The following is a 20397-nucleotide window of genomic DNA, read 5'->3' as shown; positions in this document are numbered from 1 at the left end:
TTCCTGAGCATGACTTGAAATGATAGCAATGATCATAAAGATTACACAATATTTTCTGTGAAAGATCACACAGTGTGTAATCTTAACAATTTTATGGAGGTAAGATCAGTTAGGAAGTGACCACTGTAAAAGTAATATGCAAATTTAAACACTGGTTGTGGTTTTTTTGTATACATCTTCTTGTGTACAAAGCATTTAATCACACTGGTGAAAGAATCTGCAGAAACCAGTAATGGTAAAATGAACATTTGGTTTTTTACAGTGACAGTTTACTTCTGAAACCTCCTGTAATCGCTGTTTCCTAAGAAAAAAACAGCTCCCCAAAATCTATGGATTTTTTTGCCCCCTTATCTAAACTGGACAAATCATTGAAAATAGCACCATAAGGAATAATTTTATATTGTCAGAGATGATGGAGTTATTTTTACGATTTTAAATATAAGTAGTCACTCGTGGCCTAATACATCAACAGAAGTCTGGTTTTCATTAGTTTTGGATAAAGTCTTGTACGTTTTCCTTCAAAACAGCTTATAGAGAAACAGCAGACAAAGTGATGAAGAATATAAACTAATGACTAGAAGAGATTTCAAAAGAGATCAGATATTAGATTATATTACATAAAGGCCCCAGTATCCAGTCTTAATTCAGGCAAAAATGAGAATGTGGTTTGGCTGATTTCAGTGCACGATATGTGCCTGCTTAAGAACTGTCCAGTTTCTTATCTCAGTTTAACTTCTGTTACAAAAATGTATATCCTCTCTTGACCTCTGCTGGACTAGATGGACCTTTATTCTAACCCTGCAGAGCCATTCTTGCATCCTGTGTTATTACTGCAATCTATAAATCCACTATTGCGTCTCTGCAAACTGAAGCCTTTGAAAAATGTAAACCTAATTATGAAAATTTCATCTATCAGTTAAAATTGTTATAATATCAATGAACACCCACTAGAGGAATAATTTTGCTGCCTTTAAAAAGTAAAGGTATTTTCTATCACTTCAAAAAGATACAAACGCAAATCTTAATGCAGCTTTGTAAAATAAAACATGTATCTGATAAGCCACAGGAAGGCTTCAAATTAATAATTTCTACTGGTTATTACTGGACAATACCTGAAATACAAACAGTAATCATTGTCCTAAAACTCTTCCAGTTTAGGAAAATGCGATTAAGATCTATATCCCACATGAAAAAGTCTATTTTTTCTTCAAAAATTTCTACAGAAAGAGCTAAGTACTTCTACATAGTTTTCTCAACAAAGCTTTGATTTCAATGTCCCCTATGGTGATCACGCAGCACTTTTCCTTCCGAGAAGGGAGGAAAATCATTGCGACTTTCTGGCAAGAAGATTTTGGGGGAGGATATTTTTGGAGGTTTGTTCAGTCCTTTCCAGTATTCATTAGCATTTGAAGTTCTTTGATGAGATCAATCCCATCATAGCTTAGGGTATTTGGATTTTTTTTTTTTAGTATTAAAATGATTTAACACCAAAAATTTGCAAACTGCAATGAAATATACATTACACTTGCTCCCTAAGGTCAAAGCAGGAGAGATAACCAAAAATATCTTTTCTCCCAAAGGAAAGAAACGGTCAAATACAGAAATCCAGATTCATTTTCAGTGGACAATAGCCAAAATCAAATTGTGAGTTGCTGAAAGAAGTGTTAGTTTTGAGTGTTCACCCAACCTCCTATGTTTGTGCTGGAAAACATTTAAAAGGGAAAAAAAATCATTAAGATGTTGTGGCTGAGATTTTTAAAATACTGGAAGGGATACAAGCAGAATTACTTTACTGAAAAGTACAACTAAATACCCGGCATTTGAAAACATTAACTCACATGCCCTTTCTTATTAACAGACAAACCATTTAAAATGACTAATAGCAAGTATACTTAACATGGACATTACCTACCATGCATATCCTGATTCCATTTTTTCTATTAGATTGCACGGCTAAGCGACAGAAAACATACACCCTTAAAGCAGCATTACCTTTTGAAATGAAACTAGTAAAATGAGGAAATTCTGAGTTAAAGACTTTAACTCAACTCTTACCCACCCAGCTGTGCCCCAATATTACCGCTTATATGGAATTCATTATCAGCCAGTGCTGAGCGACCTCAGCAATGCTTAACATACAGTAGGGCATAACAAGGCAAGTTAAGGATGAAATTTCCTCTGAAGTGCTATGACTTTCTCTGCTGTGGTGACTTAAAGTAAAACTAGTAAAATATTGGTGTGCTCTTGCTTTTGGAAGTACAATTTATTGGAAATAGTGCACTTCTCCCTGCAAAAAACAAAACAACAATGTAATCCTATAAATTTAAGGAAAGTTTGCTGTGTGTTGAAACTGTACCTTGCCATTGTAACTTGCCACTTCCAGCAAATTTTTGTGTAGCATTTAAATTTATCCTAGGAAGTGAAGAGAAAATGTTGACAACTGGGAATATACCCTATTAATTCACCGTATGAACATATTGCAAAAATAAAGAAGATGAATGCTTGCAAATGCAATGTAGTGAATTACTTTGGAAAAACAGCAGCAGCAGATATTTTCAGACTTCAGTACATTTATTTTTATTTTTCTAATAACTTTTATACTATTAATAGTTAACAACAAAAAACAATGCTAAACAAACTCAGGAGAATCTAGAATCCAGGTTGTATGCTGAGAAGACTAATGCTGAAGACTAATTTTGAGTATCCAAAACTCTGTGAATCACAGTTTCTACAAAGCTGTCAAGATACATTTTTTTTCTCAGAACCAAAAAGCCCAACCCAATGAGATTATTTTTCTTATTTGTAAATACATCTTGAAAACTACCAAAGCTCAGCTTCAAGTATTTTACAGCCCAGTTTTAAACACCAGAAAATAAGACTTAATGCTGTAGTGGAAACACTAACAGGCTCTTGACAACAGACATGCAAGGCTGCATCTTTATATCACAACACATTCACCCAGCTGAAAAAACTCAACAGTTATCCAAGATAGTGTGGAAAAAAGAACACTGTTATTTTAGGAAAGACATTTGCTTGAAAATTGGCATAAAGTGAAAATTAAAAAGGTGGGTTTTTTCCCCCCAAACTCAACCTAACTACTCCATAAAGTAATGCACAAATCATTCATTATAATGAGTCATAACAATGATTTGTGATCTTCCAAGTTTTCATTTTATGCCCCTCTGTTTTTCCTTAAAGACAGGAGGATAGACAAAGACTGGAAACTTTGGGTCATATGGATCACGGCACCACTGCTATGTCTGGAATTTTCTTATAAATATCCTATTGCTCTGAGGTTCATAGGCCTGACTGAAACAGCAGGGACGATCTCATTTGTACTTTTATAGTTGTAGAGGGATTTGCAAGAGTTAATGCAATTTTCCATAATATTTCTCACCGACTCCAGGAATAAAGGGAGAGTTCCCTTTTTAATCAGTGTCTGAAACACTGTTAAGTCTAAGGAAAAAGAGGACTTCTTTCAGATGTAACAAGACTTTTCCAAGTGCTGATAATTTTAAAGGTACAAAGTGAGGCAACTGTTGAAAAAGAGAGGATTTCAGCAAAGCATTTGTGGGCAGCAGGCATACAGTAGTCTGGAGGATACACTTCTCAGCAGATTTTACTGCTTGTTTGCAGCCTTCTTCCTTTTAAAGACTGCTTTTCCAAAAAGGAACGGTAAATGATTCCTTTTGATTTCAGGAAAACCTTCAAATCAAGGAAGTATCTTCATGTTCTGCTACGGTGATGTCTATCTGAAAAAAAAAAAACCAAACTGCTTCACTAACCACCAGCTGGAAGCTAGAAAAACTCCTCCTTTCACTTTGTACAGTCACAGAAGACTTTTAAAGACATTTTGCTCACATTCTTCTCCAGGCAGGCAGGCAGACTACGCTAACATGGCCAATCTGACTCAGCTATTGAGCCCGAGGTCTGAAAAACAGGCATGAGAAAAGGCAGTTTTGATGTTGCCATGCAATATTTCTCAGGGACAACTGCTTTGGTTCCTTACCACATTCAGTACCCCTTTCATATGCCTACCTAGTCCAGTGTTCATAGTGCTACGTGGACTCAGAGATAAAACTAAACGAATTATTAAATGCCTACTGATAAATAAAATGGTTTGCTAGGTGACATAGTGCTGGCAGTAGGTTTAGCTGCTCTATTGTGGGTCTAATCTTTGTGCAATATAGTCTGTGCACATAAATAGGAATCCAAGGATACCCAGGATACAGCTTCCCCTACTGTGGAGCCTGAAAGGTGCCCAGGCTAATGTATGACAAGGACTTACCGTACGTAAACATTGCAGAGTACATCCTTGTTAAAAATCTACAGCTTGTCTGACGTGTGGCCTGAACCCCTCCCAAGAATAAATCTGACTTTAGAGGTCTGCAGAAAAGTATCTCCAGTTTCATTACCTGCCAGAGAGAGTTTTTCACGTATTTCAAGATTCTCTTGAAAATGCAAACAGCCATCCCGCCTACCAGTTAAGAGACTTATCACCTGCCAATTTATAAGAGGTCATTTATTACTGGTCACAAGATGCCAACTTGTCATTGGAACTGGCAGCAGTAACCTCAGTCTCACAATCAACAAACACTGCTGCTTTTGTTGCAAGAGGTTTTCCCTATGAGCCTGTGGTCTGGGTAAAGGGCAAATAGGAAAAGTGAATTACAGAGGAATAACTGATGGACATATAGGGAGTAAGCAAAATTATGAAAATATGTGCAAGACAGACGAGTGTGGTCCTGAAGAAAAGTTATATATTGCATAGATGGAAAACTTTGAGGCAGTTATTGGCTAAAATATCATCAATGTCTCATTGCCTTTGCTCCTTCTTTGTCCTCTTTAACACCTATAACCAAACACTGCAGTTCTGCAGTTTTCTCTCTGTCTTTACTACTGCACTGAAGAGATAGTAATAATGTAGATGTAAATGACATCTGAATTGCTATATGGTATTGATTTCCTGTACTGTACTGTATCAAATTATAATGCTTAAATGCATCAGGTTCCATTAACAATAAAAGCTTAAAAATAGATTAGAAACCTATGTTTTAACTTTATATGAGGTACTTCTGTAGAATTTTCTATCCTCAGCAGTAGATATTACAAAAAGGTATGCAGTTTTCAGAGGTTTCCTAGACCTACACCACATCTCAACTTTACTTAATATCAAGTGGCATCTTTAACATGTCTTAAAGTCTTTTTTTAGTATCAAAGACACTGCTCACTATTCCACTGTGCAACTGCTGTTTTTCTTCTCACCACTGAAGTATATGTGTGCACAAAAATATCTTTCTTAAAATACACAGAGGAAATATGGTATTACTTGAGAAACTAATTTTCTTTTAAGGAATATGTGAATGGAGAATGGTTCAAAGTCTACACCACTGTTATAAATTATGTCTAAAGAATAAGAGAGATGATCAGAAGAGTAATGTATTTCCAGATCTGCTCATATAATGGTCTCTAAGTAGCCTGCAAACTTCCTGCCCAGGGTCAGGGCTCTGTACTAAGAAGCACTCGACCTGCTTCATTTCTTGTTATTCAGTTTCTATCCCAACAGCTATGATTGTGTGGAGTTTTAATTAATATCTTGAAGAAGCTCTTCAACATAGATAATATGGCCAGTTACAAACCTCTATTAAATATGACTTGCTGCCCTCAAAAGTAGAAAAATTCTCTAGAAGATGAGCACTAAAACATACAAAGTGTATAGCCAATGGATATACTGGGTAAATACCAGCTAAAAGTAAGAAAAATCCTTACCTTGTATCTAGACAGTACCCAGACAGACATAATAGTATCTAGAACTGCTCCTCTACTCCTATAGACTAGGTTGTGCTAGGAGTGAGGAGCCACATTCCAAAAAATGTAAAGGAGATTCAGAATAAATCAGTAATAAATTAATTTCTCATTAGTAGAAAGAACTATGCATACGTAAGAAAAAGAAACCTCTTTCTGGAAAACAAATCAAAACCAAACCAAACCAAACAAAAAACCCCAACAACAACAACGCAAACCAAAACAAAACACAAAAGCCCCAGCTGATTTACCAAGTATTTACACAGCTGATTCAAGAAGTACTTTCCAAAACTCTACCAAAAATAATTTCTTTACCAGCAACTTCTGAAAAGTTTTATAAAAGAAGTCAGGGTGTGAAAAACCCCACCAGGTTATTTCATATATAAACCAAGAAGGTCTAGGAAATCTAGATCTGACCATTTGAATGTTTTTATACATGCATGCATGTACACGTTCCTCATCTTTCCTGTAATCACAATGAATAAAATGTTCTGTATTATCAAATAAAAAAGGTTTTCAGGAAGAAAGAATGAACACACCACTAATTCATACCTCCAAATTCCTTATTATGCTTGGTATACACTTGCATGTTAGTTAAGTAAACATAAATCAACAAATTGACATATGTCATTGAGTTTGGATACCAATTTAACACCTTTGCATAAAGTTAGAGAAGAGAATTAGAAAATCACTTTGAATTTATTATTTCTAGAAAGAGTAGACAAAAGTCTTTGAGGATTAATTTCATGCTGTGGGTTAAATTTCACTCTCACGATAGGCCAACTATTGCCTGGGGCTCTACAGATAATGAACCTGCCGAGGGATTAGCAAGGAAACACTTGTGTTATTATAAATCGTGTACACTTCCCCTTCTAACCAACTTCATTCTTCTTGACATTAACAAATTACTCTCTGTCCATGTTTCAATATAATACAAGGTTGTGAATGACCCTGAACCAATAGTACATTAGATAAGATCTTCTCAAGACGTAAATAGCTATTAAATCTGGTTGAAAGATCCAGACCTCCTGAAGTGAGAACATAAGACATTTTATGTCAAATCTCTCCAAGACCCAGAGACACATTAGTATGTAAAACCTGCCTTAAGAATATCAGCTAACACAGTTCAAAATGGCTTATGGAGAAATGTGCACAAAGGAATTAAATGTAACACAGAAACAGAGGAAATTTTAGGGAAAATTAATCTACCACAAATAGTAGACATCAACCCAAGCAAAGATGTTAATTCCTTGGCTTAACTGTAAACAACGGATATGCTGAAGAGCTCAAACGCATAATTTATTGAATGTTTATTAGACTAGAAGTTCCAATAATGATTTAATGCTGAAGGTGAGTTAGAATACAGCAACCCTGGCTGTACATACAGATTGGGGAATGAGAGGCTGGAGAGCAGCACTGTGGAGAGAGATCTGGGGTTTCTCATTGACAGCAAGTTGAACATGAGCCAACAGTGTGCCCTGGCAGCCTAGAGGGCCACCTGTGTCCTGGGGTGCATCCAGCACAGCATTGCCAGCCGGGTGAGGGAGGCGATTATCCCACTCTGCTCTGCACTGGTGCGGTCTCACCTGGAGCACTGTGTGCAGTTCTGGGCACCACAGGATAAAAAGGATATAAAGCTACTGGAGAGTGTCCAGAAGAGGGCCATCAAGTTGGTGAAGGGTTTGGAGGGGAAGCCGTATGAGGAGCACCTAAGATCACTTGGTTTGCTCAGCCTGGAGAAGAGGAGACTAAGAGGAGACCTCATAATGGTCCACAACTTCTTCACAAGGGGAGGAGGAAGGGTAGGTGCTAATCACTCTGGTGACCAATGACAGAACCTGAGGGAATGGCAGGAAAATGTGCCAGGGGAGATTTAGGTTGAACATTAGGAAAAGGTTCTTCACCCAGAGGATGGTGGAGCACTGGAACAGGCTCCTCAGTGAGGTGTCACAGCCCCAAGCCTGACAGTATTCAAGAAGCGATTGGATGATGCCCACAGACACATGGTGTGAATTTTGGGGTTGTCATATGCAGGGACAAGAGTTGACTTGATCCTTGTGGGTGCCTTCCAACTCAGGACATTCTATGACTCTAATATTTATGATGCAAATATAGATGTTTTCTGTATTTGATCCTTTCCTCTCTCCTGTTCTTGAAAACCTTCACGTTGTTATTTTTCACTTGTAGAAAACAGCTCAGTTTCTAGGCAATCCATGCCGAACTATACTGGTATACACTGGCAGAAATATTGCATAATATTGCAGTGTTAAAGTAGAAATCCGACATCATGAACTGCATCCTTTATTTAAACACTAACATATAAACAGAAAGGCAAGAAAGAAGTCCAAGCTCTGAACCTTCTTTTGCTGACCCAGATCAACTTAGGACAACATTCCCTGAATTTCAGAGATGGTAGTATTACTGCTATTGTCTCCTGTAGGGATAAAGACTCCTAAAAACTGTATGATTCTAGTAACATAGCTCACCCTTCTACATCTTTCGGAGCAATGGAGCACAACCACAGAAAGCAATTTTCTGTGCCTTATCGCTTTCCCACCTCCTTTGAAGCCAAAGCCTTTTTCGAAACAAACCATCTCCAGGGTGTGGCACCACATCAGTTCTAATCTCCACACGCTAATCATATATGTTTGTTTAAATACTCAAAGAATTATTCTTTGTGCTGGATTGTAAAAGGCATGCACATTTTTTTTTTCCTCTTTCTGCCAAACAGCCTGGGCATGACCCATTGCTAATGTTCCCTTAAACACTCTGAGGGAACATGACCTGACAGGTAGTCCCGGAACCCCAAAGATGTGAGCTTATGATGTCGGAAAACTGGTCAGTTTTGTCTCTTTACTCCTGCTTCTGCAAGCCAGTGAGTTCTGCTCTGCCTTGCTGTAGTTACAGACTGCTGCTCTTCCAGCCACCATGAGTCACACTGAGCTATGCCAGATGACTTGGACCTACTGCATGGCTGGTATTGTTCTCATATCACCAAAACAGAGAAAGAGAAATTTTACCATTGTGCTCTTGCAATACATCAGTATCATTTTCTTTACTGCCTACAGTAAGCAAGAGTATTATTTGCTGCACTTGCCTCTTAATTTTCTAACTGGACAGGAAATAATACAATTCTATTAGGAGGCAGATAATGTAGAGTAACAAATGTTTCACTTTTGAGACTTTGCCATTCTGACTCCTTGCATCACATAAACCTAGGAAGCTGTGCTCTTAACCTACTCATACAGCTGAGCCTGCTTTGCACCCAACAGTGGGAGCAGACCTTTGGTCAAAATTGTCTTTAATGAAGGACAAAACCTATTGAAATGACAACTGAGCATCCCCATATACTAAAGGAATACTTGGACAGTGTAATGACTCCTATGACCAGACCCTCTGTAATTTTCCAGGACTGGAGGTGCACAGACTATATTACTAGGATTTGGGTGGTCTCAGTACTGGGAAGATAATCAAATGTCACTAACACCTTACATTACGAATGTAATTTGGTGAATGGTTCCTCTGATGGCAAAGTGCACTTAAGAACATAACTGCTTGTTGCCAGACTCTCTCTTTTGCTGATGCAAGTATTTATGAAGCAGAAAACCAACCACCCCTCACCTGAATTTCTGCTATTAACCTGAATTGCTTTATTTTTCATGACAAATTCAAAGCTGCCCTTGAGTGTAGGGATACAATTCACACCAAAATTAATACAGCTTTTCTTTAAATAATTTTCATTTTCCTGAAGCAGCCTGTTCTGTTTTATACCATAGGATCTCACAGATATCATATTCAGCATAGTATCCAGGAGACTTATCATCACATGATGTGTGTCTGTCTCCCTGTCTCAGCAAGTATTAAGCTTACAGCAAAAATTCATTCATCTGAAGGGGTCAAAAGGAAACAGAGCAAATAAAGGACTGCTGTCAAGTGAAGTGCAAATGAATCAGACAGAAGCAACCTGGGACAGGTTGTTTAAAAGGACAAAGAAGAGACAAGAGGGAACAGAATTGCTAAAAAAGGGCAGCCACTGTTGTAAGGTGGGCAGAAAAAAAGAGGGAGATTTTTGGAACTAGGAAATGAAGAGTAAGGCAAAATGAGAGGCTAGAAACAGACATAAGCAAAATTATCTGGGCCACAAGGATCTGCAATGACTTGTGAACATGCTTTGTAAATGCAATGATTTGTGAACATATAACAAAAACCATTTCAGTATTTTCAGTGAGTGTTTTTCATGAAAATCATGTTCTGTGCCTCTCTGTGGTCTGTTTTTAAGAGCAGCAGGTTCGTTATGTGAAACTTCTTAGAGAAAAGTTTGAACTTTAAACATTTCCACAAGATACAATTCTTAAGGCAGACATATGGAAATAAAAATGTACAACAAGAAGTGTATTTTCTGAGACCCCTTCCACCTTAAGTCCATGGGGTACATGATAGTCTGAAAGTGAATCACACTGCATCAGAAATAAGGATGTTGAAGCTGGTCTATTAATATGCAGAAGTTGTTAAATGTGGTCATGTTGCCCCTGTTGCTGGAGACACGTTATTATGGTTTGTCTAACTTAGAGTTTCTTGAAAGCTAATAGCTTTAAATTCAGACATACTAAGTTCACTCAGGATCTAACAATATTGTATATTTCTCAGTTGGTCATTACTTGAATTAAAAAAAAAAAAATCTTAAGTTAGCTTAAAACAATTTTATGCTACACTTCCAACCATAGAATAGAGCACATTCAACTTTACATTAAACAATTTATGTTCACATCTGTCACATATTACTCATGGCCTCTTTCTTCCCTTCCCTGAGGGGAGATTCTTGTTTTGACAGCATTTTGTTGTCTGTACTTCTGGTTAACTTCTGATTTATAAAGGAAAAATTTAAAAAATAAGGTAAATGTATTTCAAGTTTTGATATTTCTACTTCCTCTTAATTGACTACGGATTGTTTAGATTATAGAGGAAGAATTAAAAGAAAATCTTACCAACAAATGGACTAACAGAAAGAAGAGATATACCGAATTGGTAAATGTCACGTGCTTTTATTATCACTCTTTTTCCTAAAGAAAATCATAATTGGGTGTGACGGATAAGAACTATCTTCCTCATAAGAGATCTGCCAAGTAGTTGTCAGATGGCCAAACCAATATCCTGAACCTTTTTTTGCCTTTTATAGACCAAGGACTTGCTATTAATATATGGCAAATTTAGATGAGGTCAGTGGGGAAACCCTTTTTAGTGGACAACCAAATGGCTAAAATTCTCATTATGAGATAAGTATTTTGGTGATACTCATCTCCGCTCTAACAGGCACTATTATGCAGCAATCACATTTAACTCTAAACAATTTTTACAGTTTTTTATAAACACTAAAACCAGTAACTAAAGAGAAACTGAATAAACTTAACATGTTAACTATAAGTATCAGAATGAATCATTTAATCTTCTGTGCCAGGTGGTAATAATAATATAACTAGTGAACTTTTTTGTGTCAGATTTTTTTTCAAATTTAGAGCTAAGCTTTGAATAGAGAAGAGCTAGGCATTGCCTGACAAGATGAATTAATGTGTCTATCAGCATTAAGCCCATGCTACGCAGTGACATCTCTCCAGTAGGTAAACTGCCTCTGAGACTAATGTGTCTTCACTTATTACTTCAGTCCTCTTTGGTTAAGCTCTGAAATGCCGAGCGATACAAATGATCTTGTCTTCAAAATAATTTAAAGCCTGCTGTAGTGCAGAATGGAAAACACAGAGAGTAAGGTCTTGTCAAAATGCAAAATCAACAGAGAGTGTCGGGAGGCAGAGCTTGCTGTCTGTAATGTGATCCTTCCACACACCATAATCTCCATTTTATTTTGCCTAATGAGGCAGGAGTTAAAACAGTTGACCTGATCAAATTCAGATGGCAGCCCTAAAGGATGAGCCCCCTGCTGCACTCTTGTCCCGACACCCTTTGTTACCTCCAAGTGAGCTGAGACCAGGCTGTGAACCATGTAAATAGGAGGTTTCCAGGTTAATGAAAAGCTGCAACACTGTTCTAAATCAGGACAGAAGGTTATGCTTTTCTAATCCAAAGAAACTTTCATGAACCTCAGTAATAAAATTTAACGAATGCTGGCCATTTTGAATCTCATGAGTAGAGACTGGAAAAAGGGTAACAGTTTCCTTAAAAAAAATTCCTTATTCTATACCTACTGTTCAGCACATACTATTAAAATAACATCAATTTATTTTCTTATGACAAATGCAAATGTATCAATTAAAAAAGCATATCTTGGGAAAAGGTAGTTAATGGTTCTTATGAACTGATGTTTTTATTAGGTGATGGCATGTTTGCTGTTTCATTTAATTACTTATCTGCCAAGGAGTTTCTTTCAACACCAAATCAGAATCTACATGCTACAATCATGTAACACATTCAATTTCAGTCCATGTGCTCCAACTGCTGACACAGATAAATCTTCAAAAGTGGGCAAAACATAAGAATTGTCTACATTATCTTTCAGCATGTAGTAAAATTTGCAGTCTTTTACACAAAGGAAATAAAAATAGGATTTATAAACCATACATACATACACACACATATATATAAAATAGGATATATATATACATACAATATATACATACATATATATAAAATAGGATTTATTAACTATACTTTTACCTGTCACTTGAAAGATGAGACTGTGTTGCATGGCACATCTATAGCATCAACAGAGAGGTATGGAGACACAGGGTGTATTAATTTGGCCTTAGTGTGTAGCTTTTTGTAAAATTTTGAGTGTGAAGGGGAGGTAGGTTGAAACATGCTCACAAAAGATCATGTAGATAAATGAAGTGGATAAGATATACACAGAAATACCTCAGTGGATATCTGGAGTTTCATTAACAAGTTTGACTACATTTCCTGGTTTAGGATCTCTGAGTTCTTTCTAATGTGAAGCATTACATATTATGAAAATATACATAATAACACACAGAAAACACATTCAACTGGACAGAAAGAAATCAATGTCTGCATAATAAAAAAAAATACATATATGATTTATGCTCAACTTGTGCATTTACATGGTTTTAACTCTACCGAAAACTTGCACTAACTTAATCTATCTGTCTTAAGGAAAAGTGTGACAGAGTTCACATTTGTCATGTTTTTGGTTTATCTCATCTGTTATTTAGTATATATTACAAATTTGTGTTCAGATTTCACTGGACTGTATTTTTAGTTACTTTTCCTTTTCCTCAATTAGGCATTTGTGACACCACTTTTCATACATTCCAGTAATCAATTCTGAAGCCATTCATCAGGATTTCAGAAGCCACTCTTGAAAAATTAGATACATGTGCTCAGTGTAAATGGGAATGCTATGATTTATGACACAGGTCATTCTGAAAACCCACGAGTTCTTCCCCAGTGACGTGCCAGAAATCACAACTATTACTATAGGGCTGTGATCTGTTTATTATACAGCTTATGGGTGGCGTGCCACGTCCAATTCATTTCTAATGTGTTACATATTTTCTGGTTGATTTTTGAAAATAAGAATTACAGTTGTTTAGAGTTTGACAAGAACAGTAAACTGGTGGTTTAGTTAATACATTTTAAAATTAATTGATTAAACTATCAGGTTGTTTGCACTCAGTGTCCAAGCTATGAAGGCAGTATTGTTTCAATTGTTACTACAGCAGCAAGCAGTTCAGTAGATCAAGTGTTATGCATCCCTTGGGTGAAAAAAACATGGATGTTCATTCTAACTGGCACGGGAGAAATTCAATTCCTGTGTTCTCTTCAGTTTAGAAAGGGAAGATGGTGTCAATCACAACAGAAAATGTGTCTTTCCAGAAGTCCATGATATCAGTTACCTGGTCAAGGGAGGGATGACTGTGCTCCTGAGCCAGCCAGCTCACAAAGCCTTGTCATTGCATCTGCTAGAAAGGTACTTAACCCACTCCTGCTCACCCTTCCCACTAGTGATATGAGAGCAACAAAGCAGCTCTGTCACATACACAGCACAAATCAAATAAGGTTTTTCATGGTGCTCACCAAAGCCAGTGAAGTTATTTACTGCTTTGGTTTTGTCACAACTTCTAAACACCGGTTAAGGGTAAGCTTATAGAAAGGATCACAGAATCACACAATGTTAGGTTTTGGAAGGGACCTTGAAAGATCATCTAGTCCAAACCCCCTGCCGGAGCAGGAACACCTAGATGAGGTTACACAGGAAGGCGCCAACTAACTAGTTTCTAGTGTAGATTGACATATGGTTTTATCAAGAACAAAAGAGGGCTGTAGTCCTCAATTAATGCTGCTTCACACAGCATGCAATTCTGGTTGTGTGTCACAGCAACATCCATGCAGATATGCACCACAAACACGCAGGCAGTCATGCCTGGTAAGACTAGGACAGACAGACACCTCAGTGTCACTGAAGGCCTCTGCCTTTAAACTGAGTCAGAATCCGGACAAAACTCTTGTAATTACGTACACCCTGTTGGAAATAGACATAACACTAAAGAAGAACCCTTGTATACATTTTAAGTACTTAGGTACCTTTGATACACTGCCAAAGTTCTAGCAAGTGCTTTTTAAGAAGGGACACACATTTGTCAACATTCTGTTTTCTTAGGTGGCTGCTTGAGTTTTGATCAATAACAGAGATATTTTACATGAAAATACAACCAACTCTTCATAGTAGAGAGCAGGACACTTAAACTTTCCAGTAAACTATTACCAAGTGTCCCCAGACTCCCACAATCATATCTTCAGGGCACAGAATCACTGCAAGTATCCCAGTATTTTGTGGAGGTCATCACAGGAGCAGCAATAGTGAAATCTGGATAGATATTCCACTTTGGTATGTTCTCTTTCTCCACAAGACTGCAATGCCTGGGGTAGGTTGTGCTCTTTGGTTATGTGACGTAATCCAGACCCTGCAGGATGACAAGGAAAGGGGCAGAAGGCCTAGGATAGGGGCAAGGCACAGGAAGAAGTTCAAAGATGAAAAGGCTCAGTACCTCAGTGGCTTGAGCACCCACAAACATATACATGAACAGGCAGTTACAATAAAAGCATAGGTTTGATACATAATCACTGCACTTGTACATAATCTAAAATATTGTGGAAAAGAGAGATAGAATAACAAAATACTTGCTGAAGAAGACAACAGAATTAGACTTCAATTTGTATTTTGCTTAATCCCAGAAGAGTACCCACGAAGCATAAAATTACTAAAATTTAGTTCACAAAAAAACTGAAAACAAGAATACTCATATGATAAAAGCTAATGTCAGAAGCACCCAGATGCCACCCCGAGAAAATATTTTTTCTCCGTTTTGTGGGTCCACTCTTCAGATGGTGTGGTCCCTTTGTGTTTTCCTTCTGACCATCCTGTCCCCTCTTTTCCCACCATTCCCCTGTTCAGAGCTGAGCTGTCTTCATATGCATAGTCTCACTGCTCCACACTCCTGGTGCCTCTCCTCCCTCCTGAAAAATGTCAGGATAGAATGGTCCTGCCTTGTGTAGGCTCAGGAAGGTCTACAGGTCCTGTAAAAGGGAGAATCCAAGCAGCAGCAGAAGAGGCAGGAGTCCCGGGATGGCAGAGAAGAAGGGGCTGTGCTATGGAAGATCCGTGCCCAGGCAAAGAACAGGAACTCTGCACACTCAGCACCACATTGTGCTCTGGTCTCCACTATGGATTGAAACCACTCTGGGCTAAATTTCAGCCTTTGCAAATTCAGGAGCCTAGTGGGATGAGATGGCGTGTGAGTGAGAAGGGGAGGAGAGGAGAAAGAAGTATCTTACACATGACTTGAAAAACCTGTTGAAGCCCTCGTCCAAAACATCTTATAGCAATATGTGGTACAACTCCTTTACCAATACAGTGAAAGACTGAAATGGGTTCACCTATCACCCATTTCTGTGATGCCATGCCACTTGTCCCTTCTCTACCATTCCTTTAAAAAAAACTTCCAAGTGCAATGGAATACAATACGCATCAATAATGGTGTATTTAAAATACAGATTAAAATCCTTGGTTGTTGTTGGACTATGCTGTGGTTTACATATGCAATGCCTGAAGACTTTTTTAAATGCAGGGAAAAAAATATTTCCAAGTAACTGCATAAGCAAGTGCAGCCTACTACTTAGTGTGCAACAATTGCTTGCTTTCTGCTTGATCCAAAGAGACCGTAATTTTGCAATAGTTCAGGATTGAAGGTCAGAAAATGTACTTCTATAGGGAAAATAGAATTATAACCTTTTTTTTTTTTTTTTTTTACTCTAGTAGCTCTTAGATTTAGACAACAGATCTTTAATCTTAGATTAAGACAACAGGATTCATCAGCTGAAAAACAAAGGCCACTTGCAGGGGAGAAAAACAAACATGGTGCTAGACTGTAGATTGTACACAAATGTAAAGACAATATTTGCTGGCAGATCACACCAGAGGATGGTAAAACAAAAAGACTATGAAACAGGAATCAGGGTTTAAATTTCTAGGTTTTCCAAAGATATATATCAATAATATCTTAAAGTAATTTTGATTTCAGAAAGTTCTCAGATTTAATATAGGAATTAAAAAGAGTTCCAAAGAATAAGTTTACATTATTGAACATTAAGTTTTATCCAGACAATGCCTTATCTCTGTTTCCAACTTCAATTACTATTGTATCTGCGAAGTAGAGTCAGTGCCAGTATCTTTGAGCAGATGAATGTATTAGATTCACTGTTAGAAGCAAACTATGTTTCCTCCACAAAGTTAACCAGCAATGTTTCTTGAAACTTAGGGAAGGAAGAAAAGAATGATCCTCTTGTAGTCCATTTATCTAGTAATTTATCACAGAATAAAACTTTATTAACAACAATTGAAAGCATACTAAAGGTATGTCTAGCAACAATGTCAGAGTTAAAGATCAGAAATAGCAGACTCTAGTTTAAAACATATAAGAGAAATGTATTAAGCAATTAGAATTTGTGACCATTGATTGCTTATTAAAACATTAACCTGTCTAAAGGTATTGTGAACAGCACAGACAGATGCACTTGCATAAAGACCACAGGAGAAAGAAATAAAATGAATTATCTATATTCAAATTTTCCCAAGACACTACGATTAACATATTTTAAAAATGTCAGTTGTTGCAACCATTTTGTTCTTGCCATTACTTTGATTTTATATTCCTTTTCTAAAATATATTGCACACATTAGCTGAGCAAAATATTTTCTGCATCTCTGCTAAAAGTCCATGCTTTGTAGTGTGAAGGAAAATACAGAATACCAAGCCCAAAGACAAGGACACAAATTTAGAAAACTTTCAGTGCTGAGAGATACTTGTCCATTCTTATGGTTCTGGAAATAACCCCAAACTGCCAGGGAAGAACCTCTGTTAGTGCAGGAGTTGAATACTATGTATGCAAGTCTAACATGTTGTCTGGTAAGGCAGATGGACTCCTTGCTTCTCTTAATCATGATGTTTTTCACCATGATCTAAGAAAAGGAAAAATGCTGTCATTAGCATAAACACTAGTCATCACTGATGACCATTAGGTACCCCAAGTTAAAACCCACATGGAACTGTGAGCTGAGCGCTATGAAAGCATGTCAGTCTTGAGAATCTACCCCAAGATATGAAATGACCTCCGGTGCAGTAGACACATATTTCATAGATCCATTCAAAGTTCTTGATCCTCAGATGGGACAGTGAATATGTGAACAGAATAAGTATGAAAGGTGATTGTTCTCTTGACAGTTACCAAGAAATGAACAGGGATATGAAACGGTGTGAAGAAGAGCATATTTCCTGTTTGAAGGGAGTAGAGGTAATGCTGAAATGAATATACACTGTAGTCAACATCTGTGGTCTACTAGACCAGATTCAGCACCCCAAGGAGCTGGTATGTCTTGAAAGAGTAAAACTGAGATTTTTTTTTCTTACAGTTCACAACTAAAATGAGATCCAGTGAAAAACCTCAAGAATAATACTAGTTTGGAATGACGCTCTCGAGGGCAATAGCTGAAGTGCCAGCTCAACATTTGGCATTTGGGCATATTATACACTTGCCACACAGGGGGAAGGTGCAGGAATACATCATGGACAGTGCTAAGACATAAAAATATTCTGTATCTTGAGTGTGCATGATTTTGCACCTGCAGCATAGATGTACATATGGCAATCATTTGAAGAAAGGATTCATTTGACCCAGATTTTTTTTTTTTTTCTCTAAATTCCTGTCAGAAGCAAAAATGTGACCTTCCATCTTGGTTATTTTAAGGGGACTTGTAGGTGTTGGAGAAATGAGATGCAGAGTGTTAGTGGCTACAGTATTGGCAACAGGATCTGGAAGACACACATTGAAGTTCTCACTTTGTTTCAACACAGTCTGCAGTTGAACCATGTGTGCAAGTGAACATGCTGGATGAATGTCTTAATCAGAGTTCATAATTTTACTCTTGCCCAGAACAGTTACTTAGGTATCATGCCACAAAGATTCAAAGGTCAAGGTACCTGTGTAGGTTTTGGGAAGGTCAAGTTTGACTTCTCATTCAGGAAAGGAGGAATTTGAACTTGTTCTCTCACCTCTTAGCTATGTGCTGTGATGATGAGGTTATTGTCTATTCCAGATTGCAGTTTACTTTGTCAATTGTATCTTGAAATTAAGAATGTATTACATGGCTTCTTCATAGATATTATGATGTATCATTGATACACATATTAATTAATATTAATTTAAGAAATATATGTACAAAAATATATATTTTCTCAATAATTTTGAAGTTTTTAATTAACTCTCTGGATTAACACCTGCATACTTAAGGAACCCATGACTGCTGCTGAGCCCATCATACTTTACTTCAGTGACCATGAAAATAAGGACAAATAGATCAAACTATGGTGAGCTTCTGTTTAACTACATGACGGAAACCAGCACAGCTGGAGGCAATTCTTAGCAAATTGATCAGAATTCCTTTACTTTAACTACAGCTTAACTAATAAATAGACTTCCATAATTTTCTGTAATTGATCTAAATGTATTTGCAAAATTATTGAAACATTTCGTCTTGAAATGTTCACTAAACTTAAGCATATAACTTTGAATAACTTACATAGTTTATCTTTCTGCCAAATTGAAAAGAATAACTGTTTATAATAAAATCTTGTTAATTAAGTAAACTTTGTAGAAGATGCATGTTCATAATTAATTTGTTATATAACTTTCCCTGCCCCCCCCCCCGGTTTGTATTCTGGTCTTTTATTTTAAGAAATTTTTGTATCAACTTCTGAAACTAGTAGTAATCCCACTGAAAATCTGAACAGACTGTATGCATATTGATGCTCTTTTTTGCCATTTTTTAAAGTAAGTACACTTCATCCAACAATCCAGACATTTTTCTGGATGGACCTGTTTCTTTTAGGGGGCTTTTCAAATATTCTGTGAACAAGACAATCTTGAACTCTCTTTGAACATAACAGGCACTTGGAAAATGTAATGAAAATGCGTGTTTTTTAAAAGTAATTGATCAGCTTTCGCCCTTTTCACGATTATTTCTGCAGTTGCAGACTGGCAAAATCTGAAAGTAATAGAAACATTCTATTTGTTAAAATAAACGAATACACTGAAGTCTTTTTTTCTAAAAGCCCATGTTGTAATCCCTCCTAAGGGACAAAAAAATAACAAGAAAAAGATGGAATTTGAACTCAAAGCAAACATAAAAGCTTTGCTTACAAAAAAATCAATTACACACCCCAAATTGTTTTTACCAGCAGTGAAACGAAAACCTGGTTAGCATGTTGCAGGATCCAAACACCTTGGATCTACATGTTTCACCAAATTTTACATTATGGCTATTTCTGAGAAACAAACTAACAATTAGAGACACCTGTTAAAAAGTGCCTGTACTCTGTTCACACTTCATGTAGTATCTTAAAGTGACAGCATATTAAAATGTCAATGCAATTATTTTGTATTACAGAAGTACTTATAACAACAGAAAGTGCAATTAAATTCTCTGCTCCTAAGTTCTTGTACTCATTTAGCATACAAGAAAAGTACTAAAATACACTGGAGTAGAAGGGAAAATTATTGAAAAGACAGATTATTATACCACGAAGCACAGAATTACAAAAGACACAGGAAAAAAAAAAAAATCAGTATTAACCATATAACCCCCCTAATTTTGTGTACTTATCAAGTATATAATGTATTTTTTCTATAGACAGTCCAGCAATTTTAGAAGTTTAGTTCCATATTGCAAAGTGAGTATTGCAGATAAAAGAAATATACCCAGAGTTAAATTATTTATTCAAAACTCTGCCCTTGATTATGTGCCCAGACACTGTGCAACTTGTACATCAATGAAACATTGTTTGAATTTGACTCCTCCTGCATAGACATATGTGCTTAACTCACATCAGAACAAAGCCACATTATGAACCACACCTGAGAAAGAGAACAAGATAATACACCTTTGAAACAGTTTCTACAGATCCTTTTATAGATATCACTAAAACAGTGATGGTGCATTTACAGCAAAGTTAAACAAAAATTCCAGCTTGATAAAGGGGATCGCTATGGGAAAATACCACTTTGAAA

At 36.8% G+C, this 20397-nt stretch overlaps 1 protein-coding gene across 2 annotated transcripts in view; it reads right to left on the bottom strand.

The window, feature by feature from the left end:
* The window catches only part of SLC25A21 (solute carrier family 25 member 21), a 256619-nt gene that overhangs the window by 73754 nt on the left and 162468 nt on the right, over nt 1-20397 (bottom strand). The window contains exons 3-4 of one of the 2 annotated variants that reach the window (XM_082058840.1): nt 3398-3752; nt 2357-2412 (exon numbers count right to left, since the gene is read on the bottom strand). The exons of the other annotated variant lie outside the window; for it this stretch is intronic. Of the exons in view, the coding sequence (XP_081914966.1) occupies nt 2357-2364 (8 nt within the window). The 5' untranslated portion in view covers nt 2365-2412; nt 3398-3752. The remainder of the gene's footprint in view (nt 1-2356; nt 2413-3397; nt 3753-20397) is intronic. 2 annotated transcript variants of the gene reach the window in all.

This window comes from Streptopelia decaocto (assembly GCF_964273445.1).
Source record: "Streptopelia decaocto genome assembly, chromosome: 7".
In the NCBI taxonomy this organism is placed as follows: domain Eukaryota; kingdom Metazoa; phylum Chordata; class Aves; order Columbiformes; family Columbidae; genus Streptopelia; species Streptopelia decaocto.
Note: the sequence above shows the minus strand (reverse complement) of the source record. Positions and strands in the feature narration are given on the sequence as shown.